The 14802-nt window shown below is 45.3% G+C and overlaps 1 protein-coding gene across 1 annotated transcript; it reads left to right on the forward strand.

Moving 5' to 3' along the window:
* Nucleotides 1–6433: 6433 nt before the first annotated feature.
* On the forward strand, nt 6434–13069 carry LOC310772172 (uncharacterized protein; the record flags this gene model as incomplete). The annotated part of the gene is made up of 5 exons (XM_083664614.1): nt 6434–6511; nt 7952–8053; nt 8386–8484; nt 11631–11729; nt 12971–13069. Coding segments are annotated over 5 exons (477 nt in total), but the record flags the coding sequence as incomplete, so codon positions are not given.
* Between the last annotated feature and the right edge of the window lie 1733 nt (nt 13070–14802).

The raw sequence follows: 14802 nt of genomic DNA on the forward strand, positions 1-14802 counted from the left end.
TCTCTCTCTCTAGTCCTCTCTCTACCTCACAGTAGAGTAATGCTTTCCTTCAGGCTTAAGCTAGTCTTTAATGACCCATTTTCTTTGAACCTCTGATCTGTGGAAGCTTCATCATATTTCTCTTACTAATCTCTAGCTGCATCCTGTGTAATGCTTGGTTCAGCCTGAAGAGCCGTCATGCTGGACACAGATAGGATGAAGGCTTGCAAAATGCTGCTCACTGGTTTCCGCTATAACATCGTTAAGGGATCAACTTGACTGCTGCGATGATGAATAGGGACCTTGTCGTTGAAGATGACTTACTCTGTTTGCGGTTCATCTTGGCAGATGCAGAAGCAGTGAAATGAATATGTGAATATGAAATCTACAGTGCTAGACCTCCATATCTTTGGTGGACTGGATGTATCTATTTTTAAAGAGAGAACATCTATTTGTGTAGGCTATAGGCATTTCTGTAGGTTGGTTAATATTTCATTGAGACACTATCTCACTTTCATGTACTGTAACAACCGCCACTCCACCATCATTTGACCCCTGACCTCTGGCCTGTCAGTGGGTCTACATCTCTTTCCTTTGATGTTGGCTTGCACTGGCACACATTTCTGTCCCACATATATAGAAAAGTTGCTACAGTATATTTGTTCCCCTGCTGTACTGTGCCTTTAAGAAGAACTCTGGCTGTACCTGACTGGTGCCAGGTTGAAATAATGACAAGAGGGGATAGCCAACGGTTAGCTCAAAACAACAACAGCAACAGCTTATTTTCTTGGACATGCCTCCAAAGAAATAAAGAGGGGGGGGGGGAGGTAGATAGAGTAACTGAAGTTGCCGTTTGCTGTTCTAGCTAACAGTCTGATGATTTGCGTCTGTACAACCTTTGTTCACTGTTCAGTATTAGCCTCATTCATAATTCAGCTTAACATGAGTCCATGAAGTTGTCAGGGTACTATATGCAATGCATGCTGGTCTAGATGAATTGAATATTGTGCTAGACATCTGAGGAGACTAAAGGGAGAGAGACAGGCTGCCACATCAGTTCCTCTAAAAGTAGGTTGCTGGACAATATGACTAGGATAGGTTTTAGGATATTATTATCTTAAAATAATATCCTTAAAATAAAATAAAAATCAGAATTCACATTGATGAAGTTGACACATAATGGAGGTATGTTTCCCCAAAAGCAAATCGTAAAATTGTAAATCAATGTAAAAAAAAAAAAAAAAAATTGAAATATACATGTAAGCATTTTATTGATCAGATGTCAGTATGTGCATTGCTTACTAAAAGGACAGCGGAAGGCTGTAGTGTTCTAAAAGGATTTGATGCTTGCCTTTCACTTACATCATATTTGATGGTGTAAATCACTGTCTGTCCACATCACTTCCAGGTCAGAGGTCAAGCATGTGGTGGTGACCCTGAACAAAGCCTGAGTGCCCGTCGTCTCGCTGGCACGTTACACACAGCATGACACACACACACACACACACACACACACACAGAGTGCTTTGCCACATGTTCATGTTAGTGTGCTGAACTGAAATAGTATTATCTGGAGAGGCTTCAACTTAAGTATGATTGAGCTGGGAATGGTGGTGATTTCCCAAATAAAAAGTTGAGATAATCTGAAAGCTGTCATAGAGAATGAACTGTCAGAATAGAAGTGGCTTTCAACAGCCCAATTGTAAGTGCTCAGTAAAGATTATCCAGTATCATTGTTGGTGTCCCCCCAAAATTTAAGCAAGCCTTGTCGTATTGATCTACAATCCAATTCCCTGTGGGACTGAATATATTGGACATAATTGGACATCATGATTCCAGCGCTAATTGATTCCAATTAGGCTGATATTGTGTTTGGAACTGATCTTTCTTTGACCAGACTTTTAACTAGAGTTCAATGTTATCAGTGCATTTCATCCATTATGAGGGAGATGAAATCGCAATTAAAACCATTAACTGGTCATGCTTCTCTTGTGACCCACACGTAAAATATTTTCAATATAGTTGTCTTGCCAAATAAAGCAAAGAATCAGATTGTTTTGGGAGGACCGATGCCTCGCCCTATTTACTTTACCCACTTGGTGGCATGCTTTCTCATCACAAAGACATTGTTTTGATTCCTGCACGGCTCCACTCGTAAACAGAAGTCACCACAAATCATGTTGCCGCCGTAGGAACAGAGAGATGAAGCAGGCTGGCAGTACAGCGAGTAGACAGTAGGTTTGATTGATTGGAATTGTTTCTTAGGAATAACCCCTTGAGATGAACCATCTCGTTTTCAAGGGGGTCCCTATACAAGAATACAATACAATAAACACAATTAGACAAAACATTTAACAAAACAATATAGACCAAGTGTGACAAAAAAACAAAAAATAAAATAAAAATAAAAGTAACAATAAATATATCCATAAATAAGTATCAGGTAATAGGACATGCAGAGTAGGAGCTCATACTCAAGGCAGAGTACTGTATACTTCAGTGACAGTGTTGAGGTGAGACACTGTGCTGACAGTGAGCCAGTACAAAGTGCATGCATGCTGGCTGGGCTGGGGCTGGATGGGAGCCAAGGCAAGGGGTTTCTTACGGGTCACCGTGAAGGACAGTGGTTCTTGGCTCGCTCCGTGGAGACTAAGTCCAGGACCGGAGCCAGGGCCTTCACTTTACGCCCTGCATTCCTGTTATATAGTGGTGGCCTTTTGTGAGTTATATTACATTGCTTTACGATATAGAATGAAATATCATATTTAATTGATACACGGTGTTGTGTTTTATCAGCGTAATGTGATTAACTGGTGTCTTGGTGAATAATGCACTGTGGTTGTTGTTGTGGTTTGTTGTAGCCATTCATTTCTGTGGAATTCAAAGTATTGCTCTTTCGTCCTGAGTGATAAATGAACAAACGAAGCCGGTTGTAATTCATGTCATTTCAACGCAGCTCAGATCATAAAGAATTGAGAAGAATGCAACACAAGCAACGCAGTTCTGACCTTGAGAGGGTTCATTTGCATATACACATTATTTCTAAAACTATATGTTTTGTCGTCAAGCGACGTAAGATCTAGGACATTTTTGCAGACGTTTATGAGTTTCCAGTCAGTGGTCTAACATATCATGCTATTCACCTTATGTACCAACACAGGGGTCAGCCAGTTTCTTCCTATTGTGTTTACACTTCCTGTGACAGTACAGTACTAGTGAGCAGGTAAAACTGACTGTGTTTTGAACAGGAAGTCATGACACAACTGGGTCAAGTGGGCGGGGCTACATAAGGTGAATACAGCCACACAATAATATTATTCTATTGCAACTGCCACCAGTGCACTCTCACTTGATTGCTTACTTATTGGTGCTTATTAGCCAGTGAGCCTCATTTATGAAATGTACTTGGATTTTCTCATCAGAAAAGATAATTTCATCATTTCATCATATACACTACTGTATATTTATACTTTTTATAATTTTGGATAGTTTCTTGGACTGTAAACTCATACTTAATGCCTATTTAACACTCCTATTCGTGTATATATTGGGCTGCACTTGCAATGTTGTGATTTTGTCTTTTAGATATTCTCCTATTTTCCTTTTATCTCTGAATATTGATATGATTGCATACTTAAACTAAGACAAATTCCTCGTATGTAATCTTGCCTATTGTGGCAATAAAAGTGATTCTGATTCTCATCATAGAAGTGTAGGCCTAAACCTACAGTAGGTTTTAAAACAGCATTGGCAGATTGGAACATATTCTCATTTCTATACTGTAAGTCAGACCCCTGAGAAGCTGATGTTAATCAAGCATCAAAGGTCAAGAACACTTATCGTTGTATACAGACCCTGAGTCAATGTCACTGTGTGTTGTATACAGACCCTGAGCCAATGTCACTGTGTGTTGTATACAGACCCTGAGTCAATGTCACTGTGTGTTGTATACAGACCCTGAGTCAATGTCACTGTGTGTTGTATACAGACCCTGATCCAATGTCACTGTGTGTTGTATACAGGACCTGAGCCAATGTCACTGTGTGTTGTATACAGGCCCTGAGCCAATGTCACTGTGTGTTGTATACAGACCCTGATCCAATGTCACTGTGTGTTGTATACAGGACCTGAGCCAATGTCACTGTGTGTTGTATACAGGCCCTGAGCCAATGTCACTGTGTGTTGTATACAGGCCCTGAGCCAATGTCACTGTGTGTTGTATACAGACCCTGAGCCAATGTCACTGTGTGTTGTATACAGGCCCTGAGCCAATGTCACTGTGTGTTGTATACAGGCCCTGTGTCAATGTCACTGTGTGTTGTATACAGGCCCTGAGCCAATGTTACTGTGTTGTATACAGACCCTGAGCCAATGTCACTGTGTGTTGTATACAGACCCTGAGCCAATGTCACTGTGTGTTGTATACAGGACCTGAGCCAATGTCACTGTGTGTTGTATACAGACCCTGAGCCAATGTCACTGTGTGTTGTATACAGGACCTGAGCCAATGTCACTGTGTGTTGTATACAGGACCTGAGCCAATGTCACTGTGTGTTGTATACAGACCCTGAGCCAATGTCACTGTGTGTTGTATACAGACCCTGAGCCAATGTCACTGTGTCTTGTATACAGACCCTGAGCCAATGCCACTGTGTGTTGTATACAGGCCCTGAGCCAATGTCACTGTGTGTTGTATACAGGACCTGAGCCAATGTCACTGTGTGTTGTATACAGACCCTGAGCCAATGTCACTGTGTGTTGTATACAGGCCCTGAGCCAATGTCACTGTGTGTTGTATACAGGACCTGAGCCAATGTCACTGTGTGTTGTATACAGACCCTGAGCCAATGTCACTGTGTGTTGTATACAGGACCTGAGCCAATGTCACTGTGTGTTGTATACAGGACCTGAGCCAATGTCACTGTGTGTTGTATACAGGACCTGAGCCAATGTCACTGTGTGTTGTATACAGGACCTGAGCCAATGTCACTGTGTGTTGTATACAGGGCCTGGGCCAATGTCACTGTGTGTTGTATACAGGACCTGGGCCAATGTCACTGTGTGTTGTATACAGACCCTGAGCCAATGTCACTGTGTGTTGTATACAGGGCCTGGGCCAATGTCACTGTGTGTTGTATACAGGCCCTGAGCCAATGTCACTGTGTGTTGTATACAGACCCTGAGCCAATGTCACTGTGTGTTGTATACAGGCCCTGAGCCAATGTCACTGTGTGTTGTATACAGGACCTGTGCCAATGTCACTGTGTGTTGTATACAGACCCTGAGCCAATGTCACTGTGTGTTGTATACAGGACCCTGAGCCAATGTCACTGTGTGTTGTATACAGGCCCTGTGTCAATGTCACCGTGTGTTGTATACAGGCCCTGAGCCAATGTCACTGTGTGTTGTATACAGACCCTGAGCCAATGTCACTGTGTGTTGTATACAGACCCTGAGCCAATGTCACTGTGTGTTGTATACAGGACCTGAGCCAATGTCACTGTGTGTTGTATACAGGACCTGAGCCAATGTCACTGTGTGTTGTATACAGACCCTGAGCCAATGTCACTGTGTGTTGTATACAGGACCCTGAGCCAATGTCACTGTGTGTTGTATACAGGACCCTGAGCCAATGTCACTGTGTGTTGTATACAGACCCTGAGCCAATGTCACTGTGTGTTGTATACAGGACCTGAGCCAATGTCACTGTGTGTTGTATACAGGACCCTGAGCCAATGTCACTGTGTGTTGTATACAGGCCCTGTGTCAATGTCACTGTGTGTTGTATACAGGACCTGAGCCAATGTCACTGTGTGTTGTATACAGGCCCTGAGCCAATGTCACTGTGTGTTGTATACAGACCCTGAGCCAATGTCACTGTGTGTTGTATACAGGACCTGAGCCAATGTCACTGTGTGTTATATGCATCCAAACATTCCTCCAGCAAAGCCTTAAGGAAAGAAGCATCGCTGGTTGACTGCCACCAGCTGTCCTCCTGGGGCTGTTGGCTTTTGGAAGAGGAAGACGACATTTATAAAATGTGGACTGATTGGCTGCGATGATATGAGCTTTAGCTTAATGGCCTCATGCAATCAGGAAATGCCTTGCTTTCCAGTGTACACACACACACACACACACACACACACACACACAGACACACACACGCACACACACACGCACAATCTGAAATATGTTGCCCTCACACTCACAGTTTTACGTAGCTTATCAGTGGAACAATCTGATCCTGGATGTTATTTCTGGAATAGGATGATGGTGGCGGTGGGGGGGATGGCAGAGCACAATGTTGGGTAACTGCTTAGTGCTGTAGAGTTTATCCAAAGTGTCACAAGGACACCAGGCTAAATTTAGCAGGTCTGGCCGTTTGATAATTCCCGGGGAATTTGGTCTCCGACCCTGTTGTTGTGAGGCAGCATCAGCGTGTCCCCTCCTGCAGGAGAGGAGCAGCGCCGCTGCTGCTGAGTTGGACAGAATGTTCCTCTTCTCGGGGTCTCTGCTGCTCCGCTGTGGAGAAGTAAGACAAGCGGCGCAGAGTTTGCTGCGTGTCATCATACCCAATGTCCCCGCAGGCGCAGACAGGGACACACAGCACACAGAGACACACGACCGCCCTGTCCTCCTCTCTCTCAGTCTAGCTTCCGCTCTTGTCTCTTTCTGTCTCTACTCCCATCCCTCTCTCTCTCTCTCTCTCTCTCTGTGCCTCTCCCCCCTCCCTGTCACACACACACACACACAGGCACATACTACGCATGCACGCCACATTTGTTATAGGGGTGAAAACATGCTTACCTCATCATTTTATTTTGGTGTGCAGAGAACCTATTTCTGTTGTGAAATAAAGAACAGCCAGGCAGAAGGGAGGATGCTCTGCTCCTCCTAGCACCACAGCAGCCAGCGACATACATTCACAAGTCCTTTAGTGCTGGATGGAGAGCAAGGGAGGAGGTCTCTATGGCAGCAGGCAGGACCACCCACCCGCTTGACTTCCTACCTTTGGGAATCAGAGGCGTTTTGGATTTAACAAAGCTGGAATAACATTCTGTTGGGATGTTGGAATAACATTCAGTTGGGAATCTTGGGGTGTTGGAATAACAGTCTGTCGGGATCTAATAGATGACAGAGGATGACGTACTGTACGTGGTCAGGATGATCTGCTTTGGCTCTGCTTCGCTATGGATTCACTTTTTGTGATCCTAGTGTTTGAACGTCGTCTTGCTGGAATTATTTGCTATACTGGCTTATATGGGACAATGGACCTGTGTCGGATATCACATTTGTTTTTTCCCTGAGTCTGACTGAGAAATTATGACTTCTGAGTTCCTGGTATGGTATCACTTTTTTTTTTTGCATTTTTGTGTGACGTATGTGTGTGTGTGTGTGTGTGTGTGTGTGTGTGTGTGTGTGTGTGTGTGTGTGTGAGTTTTCATTCGGTGACATACTGGTGCTAAGTGCCAAACTGACATCATTGGAGTACAACGGCCCGGGGATATGAGTCTACTGTATAGAGATGGTTTCAACTCAACAACATTCAAAATTGTGTGTGTGTGTGTGTGTGTGTGTGTGTGTGTGTGTGTGTGTGTGCACGTGCATGTGTGCACACGTGTGTGTGTGTGTGTGTGTATGTGTGTGTGTGTGTGTGTGCACGTGCAACGTGTGTGTGTGTGTGTGTGTGTGTGTGTGTGTGTGTGTGTGTGTGTGCACACACGTGTGTGTGTGTGTGTGTGGGTATGTGTGTGTGGGTGAGTGTGCGCTCATTCTTCTAAGAATGTGTAATGTGATGTCTTGTGTACCTAATTGTATAGTAAGTCTGTTCCTAATGCGGATAAGCATGTGATCAATGTCTGAACTGACTTGCTCTCTCTCTCTTCTCTCTCTCTCTCTCCCCCCCTCTCTTCTCTCTCCTTCTCTCTCTCTCTCTCTCTCTCGCTCTCTCTCTCTTTTCTCGTCCCTCCAGTCGGACAGTAATGCCAGTTACCTACGAGCTGCCCGGGCAGGGAACCTCGAGAAGGCCCTTGATTACCTCAAGACTGGGGTTGAGATTAACATTTGCAATCAGGTGAGTCTTCTGACACTGCTCTTAACAAACTCACACACTCCTCCCTGCTGTAAAAGAAGAAAGTGCCTTTTCTACACCGATGAACATGAACATGCCATAATGCTGCACCAGTTGCAGTTTGCTCACGGGGGGGGGGCCCATGTCTACAAAAACTTTGTCAAACTCTTTGAAGAAATCTTTTTATTTACTATTCTATTAGAACCCTTTCCATTAAGTACAACTTAGTAAGCAGGCTATGATTTAACGTCACTGACTCGGCCTCTGTCTCTTGCATGTCCAAGCTGTGTTGTTGCTATATGATGAGACTCTGTTGATTTGATTTGTCTGCCCAGAATGGTCTGAATGCTCTTCACCTAGCCTCCAAGGAGGGGCATGTAGAGGTTGTTGCTGAGCTATTGAAGCTCGGAGCCAATGTGGATGCAGCCACAAAGGTAAGGCCCGCCCCCTTTACCTACAGTATCCCCGCCCCGCTGTAAGGCCCGCCCCCTTTACCTACAGTATCCCCGCCCCGCTGTAAGGCCCGCCCCCTTTACCTACACAGTATCCCCGCCCCGCTGTAAGGCCCGCCCCCTTTACCTACAGTATCCCCGCCCCGCTGTAAGGCCCGCCCCCTTTACCTACAGTATCCCCGCCCCGCTGCCGCTGATGCCAGGGAGCTCTATATTTGGGCCCAGCAGAAAAACAAGGCTGTACACTCATGCTAAGCATTTGGTATCAGTGACAATAACAAGCTTTGTTTGTGTTTAATATAAGATCAAATGAAACCTGTGGGGAAATGAACACGATTCAGCAAAGGAATTTAGATCATAAATAAGGATTGAGGATTGAACACTAGAACATGTGAAGTAGAAATGTATGAATGAAAAGGATATGCAAAATAGCAGCAGTAGTAGCAGTAGAACCATATGCTATGCTATGCTAAGCTATGCTATGATATGATATGATTTGTTGAAACGAGATACAATATACTAGGGATGTCACAATATATCGTCCCACAATATATCGCGATATCAAAACGTATATGTACGACAATATGTATCGTTGAGATGAAATCTCATATCGTGAGAAAAAGAAGCTGAACATGGTGGCACTGATCTGCATCTGATTGCATGCTCGCTCTCCTTTTCATTGCTTTGTTTGAACAGACGAGGGACGTTACAGACACGGAGGATGAAAATGGTGAAATTACTCAAATTAGCGTGGAGGATGCCCCCTCAACTTACAAATCGATCGCAAAAAAATATTGTTAAAATATCGTATCGTATCGTTATCGTGAACCCAATATCGTGTATCGTATCGTATCGTATCGTGAACTGAGTGTATCGTGACACCCCTACAATATGCTGTATGACATATCTAGATGATGTGTGCACACATCTTTCATCACGCCCTCAAAATGCACTGCAGGAAGGTCTCTTCGTTTGAAAGCTTCTTCTCTCTGATGCTAAAAGCAGTTGAGAGGTGCAGCCATTGAAAACATTACCCAGATTCCAGCCTGGAAGGCTTTAGCTCCTGTTTAGTCCTCTGGTGCAGGCTCTCTGCCAGAGGCTAGATGCCCTCACATACACACACAGAGAGCACAAATGAAATATTCAAGATCAAGGAGAACATCTCCCCCAATTAAGCCCGACGACGTTGAGGGATTAGTTGGAGATCCTGGGAACTCCAACGCCCGCGCCTTAATGCCTATCAACTCCCGTTTCATGATGTCGCTGATGGCGACGGTGAAGGAGGCAGTGCGGTCGAGGACACCTACATTTAGTCAAACGGAGCAGCGTTCCATCATCGTTGTGGATGTTGGAAGTCAAAGTTAATTGTGGATCCGCCCCTCCAATGTTCTGCTGCTCTTGTTGTGTTGTCCTCGGCTCATGAACCCTCACTGTGAGCACATTTACTACACCAGACAAATTACACAGGTGAACACCAGCAATGAATATGTATAGGAGCTGAATAGACCTGGATAGAAATAGCAGTATACACTGTAAACTATTATGTATAGACATCTCTATATTCATATTTCCTTAAAGACCCCCTAAAGTCATGTTTCAAGATGTGTATAAAATACCCTACTATGAATAATAATTTGTGTCTGATGGTTTCCCCCCACACCAAAAAGGTTAAATTATCCCGTTAAAATCCTTAAAATGACTTCCCCTCCGTCTCCCTCATTTAAAAATCCAAAACAACCAATCAGAGTTATCTAAAACATAACTAGCCAATCAAAGCATTACAACACGGGCTTTCAACACATTCTCACTCGTGACAAAGTGATGACAAGGGTTCCTGACCGATCTGCAGTATATGTTGGGAGTGAGAATGTGTTGGTGCTTTAACTGCATACTGGACAGGGATTGGCTCCCAAGATTCGTGATGTCATGAATCATGCTTGTTGAAAACCGCCTTTTCAGTGAGCTCAGAGAAACTTTCCACTTTCAGAAGATGTTTGTGGAAACAGTCTTCTAGCGCCAAACTCGGCACAGACATCATTCTGCACAGTGAAGCTCAGACATCCAACTGTAGGAAGAAGAAGAAAAACAGATTTTTGACTTTAGGCGGTCTTTAAATATTTGCTGTAAAAAGCTCAGAAAACGGCCATTTTCCTAAGAAAACACTCCGATATTCTTTTCCACTAACAGTGGCACAATAGCGATAATTGATCTGCTCACTAGGCCGTAAGTCGCTCTCCACTTGTCCGGAGGATGATGTCAACAAGGAAGCGTAATCATTGAGCTTGCCTGGCAACCATGCTAACGTGTCAGCAGCATTTTATTGTATAAATCAGAGTATTAACCTAGAGTGGAATTATTGCTGTTCCTGCCTTTTTGTAGTCGAGGAAATCCTCTAGGCTCAGTCGTAAACCAGAAACTAACCATAATCTTGCCTATCTACAATATATAGCCTACCGTACAGTGCATCTTGTCTGTCTCTTTGTTAGTGTGCCTAGTGCCTGTGCAGATGTGCTATATATGCTTTCCCTGCCACAGTACACGTGTGACATACCGCTGTTGTGCCACAGCACTACTCGCAAACATCGGAGCGCGGTGTCACGTGGCCAGGAGGGGGTGGGAGGGTGGAGCCTGCCTTCAAAAGGAGGCGGAGCTACAGTATAAAAGTTTCTAAAAAAAGACTCCTGTAGTCGTATTTATGGCCGCGGCACGGCCAGAGCCCATTTATATGCGGGCCGCGGGGGGCATCGGAAGTGACACATCGTTGGCGGCGCGCGGCCCAGCGCGGATGCCAGAGCCGGAATGTCAGCGGGACAAATGTATCGTGGAGGAGAATGTGGTTGATGTGGGGGGATTCACTGGGTTAGGGGGGGATACTGATATGGATATAGACACACTGGGGGCACACACAAGCAGGCACGTACACAGACCAGTGTGCAAACGGACACACACACATTATGAAAACACACACACACACACACACACACACACACACACACACACACACACACACACACACACACACACACACACACACACACACACACACACACACACAGGGGTGAGAGGGTATGAGGGACAGGTGGACGAGAGCTTAACACGCATGCCTGTGGTTGTTCCGTGTAATCCAGAAAGGAAACACCGCTCTGCACATAGCCTCGCTGGCCGGCCAGACGGAAGTGGTCAAAGAGCTCGTTACCAACGGAGCCAATGTCAACGCACAGTCTCAGGTGGGGATACACACATCACATGCACACACAGTACAGAACACAGAGAGATGCAGGGACACACACACATAGAAAATCATAATAAAGGCCCGTTCACATCTAGATGATGATAACTCTAAACTCTAAACTATAACGATACGTTGTTGCTCAAGCATTCACACTACAGGGTTTTCTGTGATCAGTTCCTCAGCAAACGATGCATCACTGTTAGTTAGCTACCAAATTACCTGACCCCTTTTTTTCTTTTCATTTTCTCTGCATCCGAAAAAAAATCACTCTGAGATCGAACCAAAAATATAGCTATAGTTATCAGTGTTTTTATAGTTATTGTTGTAGTGGGATTGTATTTACTTTAATCATTTAAAAAAAATATATAGTTATATAGGTATCTTTATAGTTATCATTCACGATGAGAATGTGCCTTAAGATGGATAATAATGTCCAGAACGGCACACTACAGATACATGTAATTGCATGATACCAATATCATGAAGTCATTTACTTGGGAGGAATCACTGCGTGGAATCATCACACTGAGCATCTGGCAGCATGCCAACTAGGCCTCTGCCTCTCAAGGAAACTGCTGCCCTCGCATTTAACTCTATCAGATAAAGGCACACACCACTCTTCTGCTCTCATCCAAACTTACAAGCATCCAATGGGCCTTTTTCACAGCTGCCATCTTGTGTCTAAAAAGCAGGGTAAACACAGGTGCAACAAACTCACTAATTAGGGCCCCAGCACTGGAGACACCTAAATGGACTGGAAGTTGGAAACGCGAATTCATGTTTTGGTGCACCTGTGCTACTTCCTGCCTTTTAGACACAAAATGGTTTGCTGTGAAAAAGGCTTATTGAGATATTATTTAGATCAGCAGCAACACAGACATCTTACACCTTTTTTTTTGGTGTCATACTGGCTACCTGTCACTCATGATTGTCAGTTACTCGGTTGATTTCAGAGTATAATCACATAAGGCATCTTAGGACATTCTATACATATTCTTATCATTTGATTTATAGTCTAGATGCAAAACAGGAAAAGGGCTGCATTGCTCACCTAAGGCAGAACCCAAAAGCGGCTTTATATTTATCTATTTATAGTTGAATATGCTTGGGACATGTAGTGTATTTTAATGTGTGTGTGTGTGCGTGTGCGTGTGCGTGTGCGTGTGCGTGCGCGTGCGTGTGTGTGTGTGGTCCGTGTGTGTGTGTGTGTGTGTGCGTGTGTGTGTGCGTGTGCAGAATGGCTTCACGCCCCTGTACATGGCAGCCCAAGAGAATCACTTGGAGGTGGTACGGTTCCTTTTGGAGAACAGCGCGAGCCAGAGTATGGCCACAGAGGTACCGTACACGTCTGTGTGTGTGTGTGTGTGTGCGTGCACGTATACGTGTGTGTGTGTGCGCGCGTATGTGTATGTGTGTGTATGTGTGTGTGTGTGTGCGTGCACGTATGCGTGTGTGTGCGTGTGTGTGTGTGCGCGTATGTGTGTGTGTGCGTGTGTGTGTGTGTGTGTGTGTGTGTGTGTGTGCGTGTGTGTGTGTGTGTGTGTGTGTGTGTGTGTGTGTGTGTGTGTATGTGTGTGTGTGTGTGTGCCATGACTGTGTGACATTTCTAGCCTGGGAAAACCATCCTGATCACGTGAACTCACATTCTGTTTCGCTCCACGGATCAGTGTGGACTTCCACCCGCCCCCAGAGAATTTCTGCCAATCAGGGACCTGCGCCGTAGTTGACAGCATAACTGGCCAAACAGATGCAGCTGGATGCTGGCAAAACAGTAATGACCTCTCCCGAAGCAACCAACGTTAACGTTAGTAGAGTAAAACAGCCATAAGCAGAAACAGTCTCAATAACAACAATTAAATGAGTGTGCACCAGCGGGGTTTCTCGGTGGAAAAGACGTTTTCACCGTTCTTCCCGGCCTCTGGGTGGATTTGGATTGGATTTGGCGATGCTGATTCGCTGAAGGAGTTGTCTGTCAAAGCAAGTACTCCCGCCCACTGAAATCATTGCGGACAGCTGGAAGTCCAGACAGATCTGTAGAGCGAAACAGAATGTTGAGGTCATGTGATCAGGATGTTTTTTTTTTACCAGGCTATGATACTAATGGTCATAGGCATTTTCCATGCATTTTCTCTACCTCAGTCTTGTGCTGTCTTTACTAACCACCACCTCTCCTCTCCTTCCCTGTTTCCTCCCCTCTGCCTCATTGTCATCCCACCCCCAACTCACTCTGCATCTCTCTGTCCATGTCTCTTACGTCCTCTTACTGTCGTACTTCCTGTCTCTCTGTCTCTCTGTCTCCCTCTCCCTCTGCCTGCTCCTCTCTGTTTGGACCCTCCTCTGCCTGTCTTCCCCCCCCCTCCCTCTTCCTGCGCCCCCCTCCTCATCTCTCCATGAGGGCCTGGCGGCAGGCAGAGCCTCATTGATTGGTATAGTGTGAGCGCTGGTGGAGGCTGGGTGACCTTGAGTGGGTCACAGATGAGGTCCGCTCCGCTCCGTGCCCCGCCTCCTCGGAGGCTGCCTCTGCTGCTGTTACCGATCTGATTTACGTTGCTCGGCCCTGTGGAACACGATACACACCATGTTTACTACACACAGAGACACACTCTCACACACACACACAGACACGCACGATACACACCAGTTACTACACACAGAGACACACTCACACACACACACACACACACACACACACACACACACACACACACACGCACGATACACACCAGTTACTACACACAGAGACACACTCACACACACACACACACACACACACACACACACACGCTCGGCCCTGTGGAACACGATACACACCAGATACTACACACAGAGACACACTCACACACACACACACACACACACACACACACACACAAACACAAACACACAGGCTCAGCCCTGTGGAACACGATACACACCAGTTACTACACACAGAGACACACTCACACACACACACATGCTCGGCCCTGTGGAACATGATACACACCAGTTACTACACACAGTCAGAGACACACTCACACACACACACACACACACACACACACACACACACGCTCGGCCCTGTGGAACAC

Source organism: Poromitra crassiceps, assembly GCF_964638095.1.
Source record: "Poromitra crassiceps genome assembly, contig: HAP1_SCAFFOLD_2168, whole genome shotgun sequence".
Taxonomy (NCBI): domain Eukaryota; kingdom Metazoa; phylum Chordata; class Actinopteri; order Beryciformes; family Melamphaidae; genus Poromitra; species Poromitra crassiceps.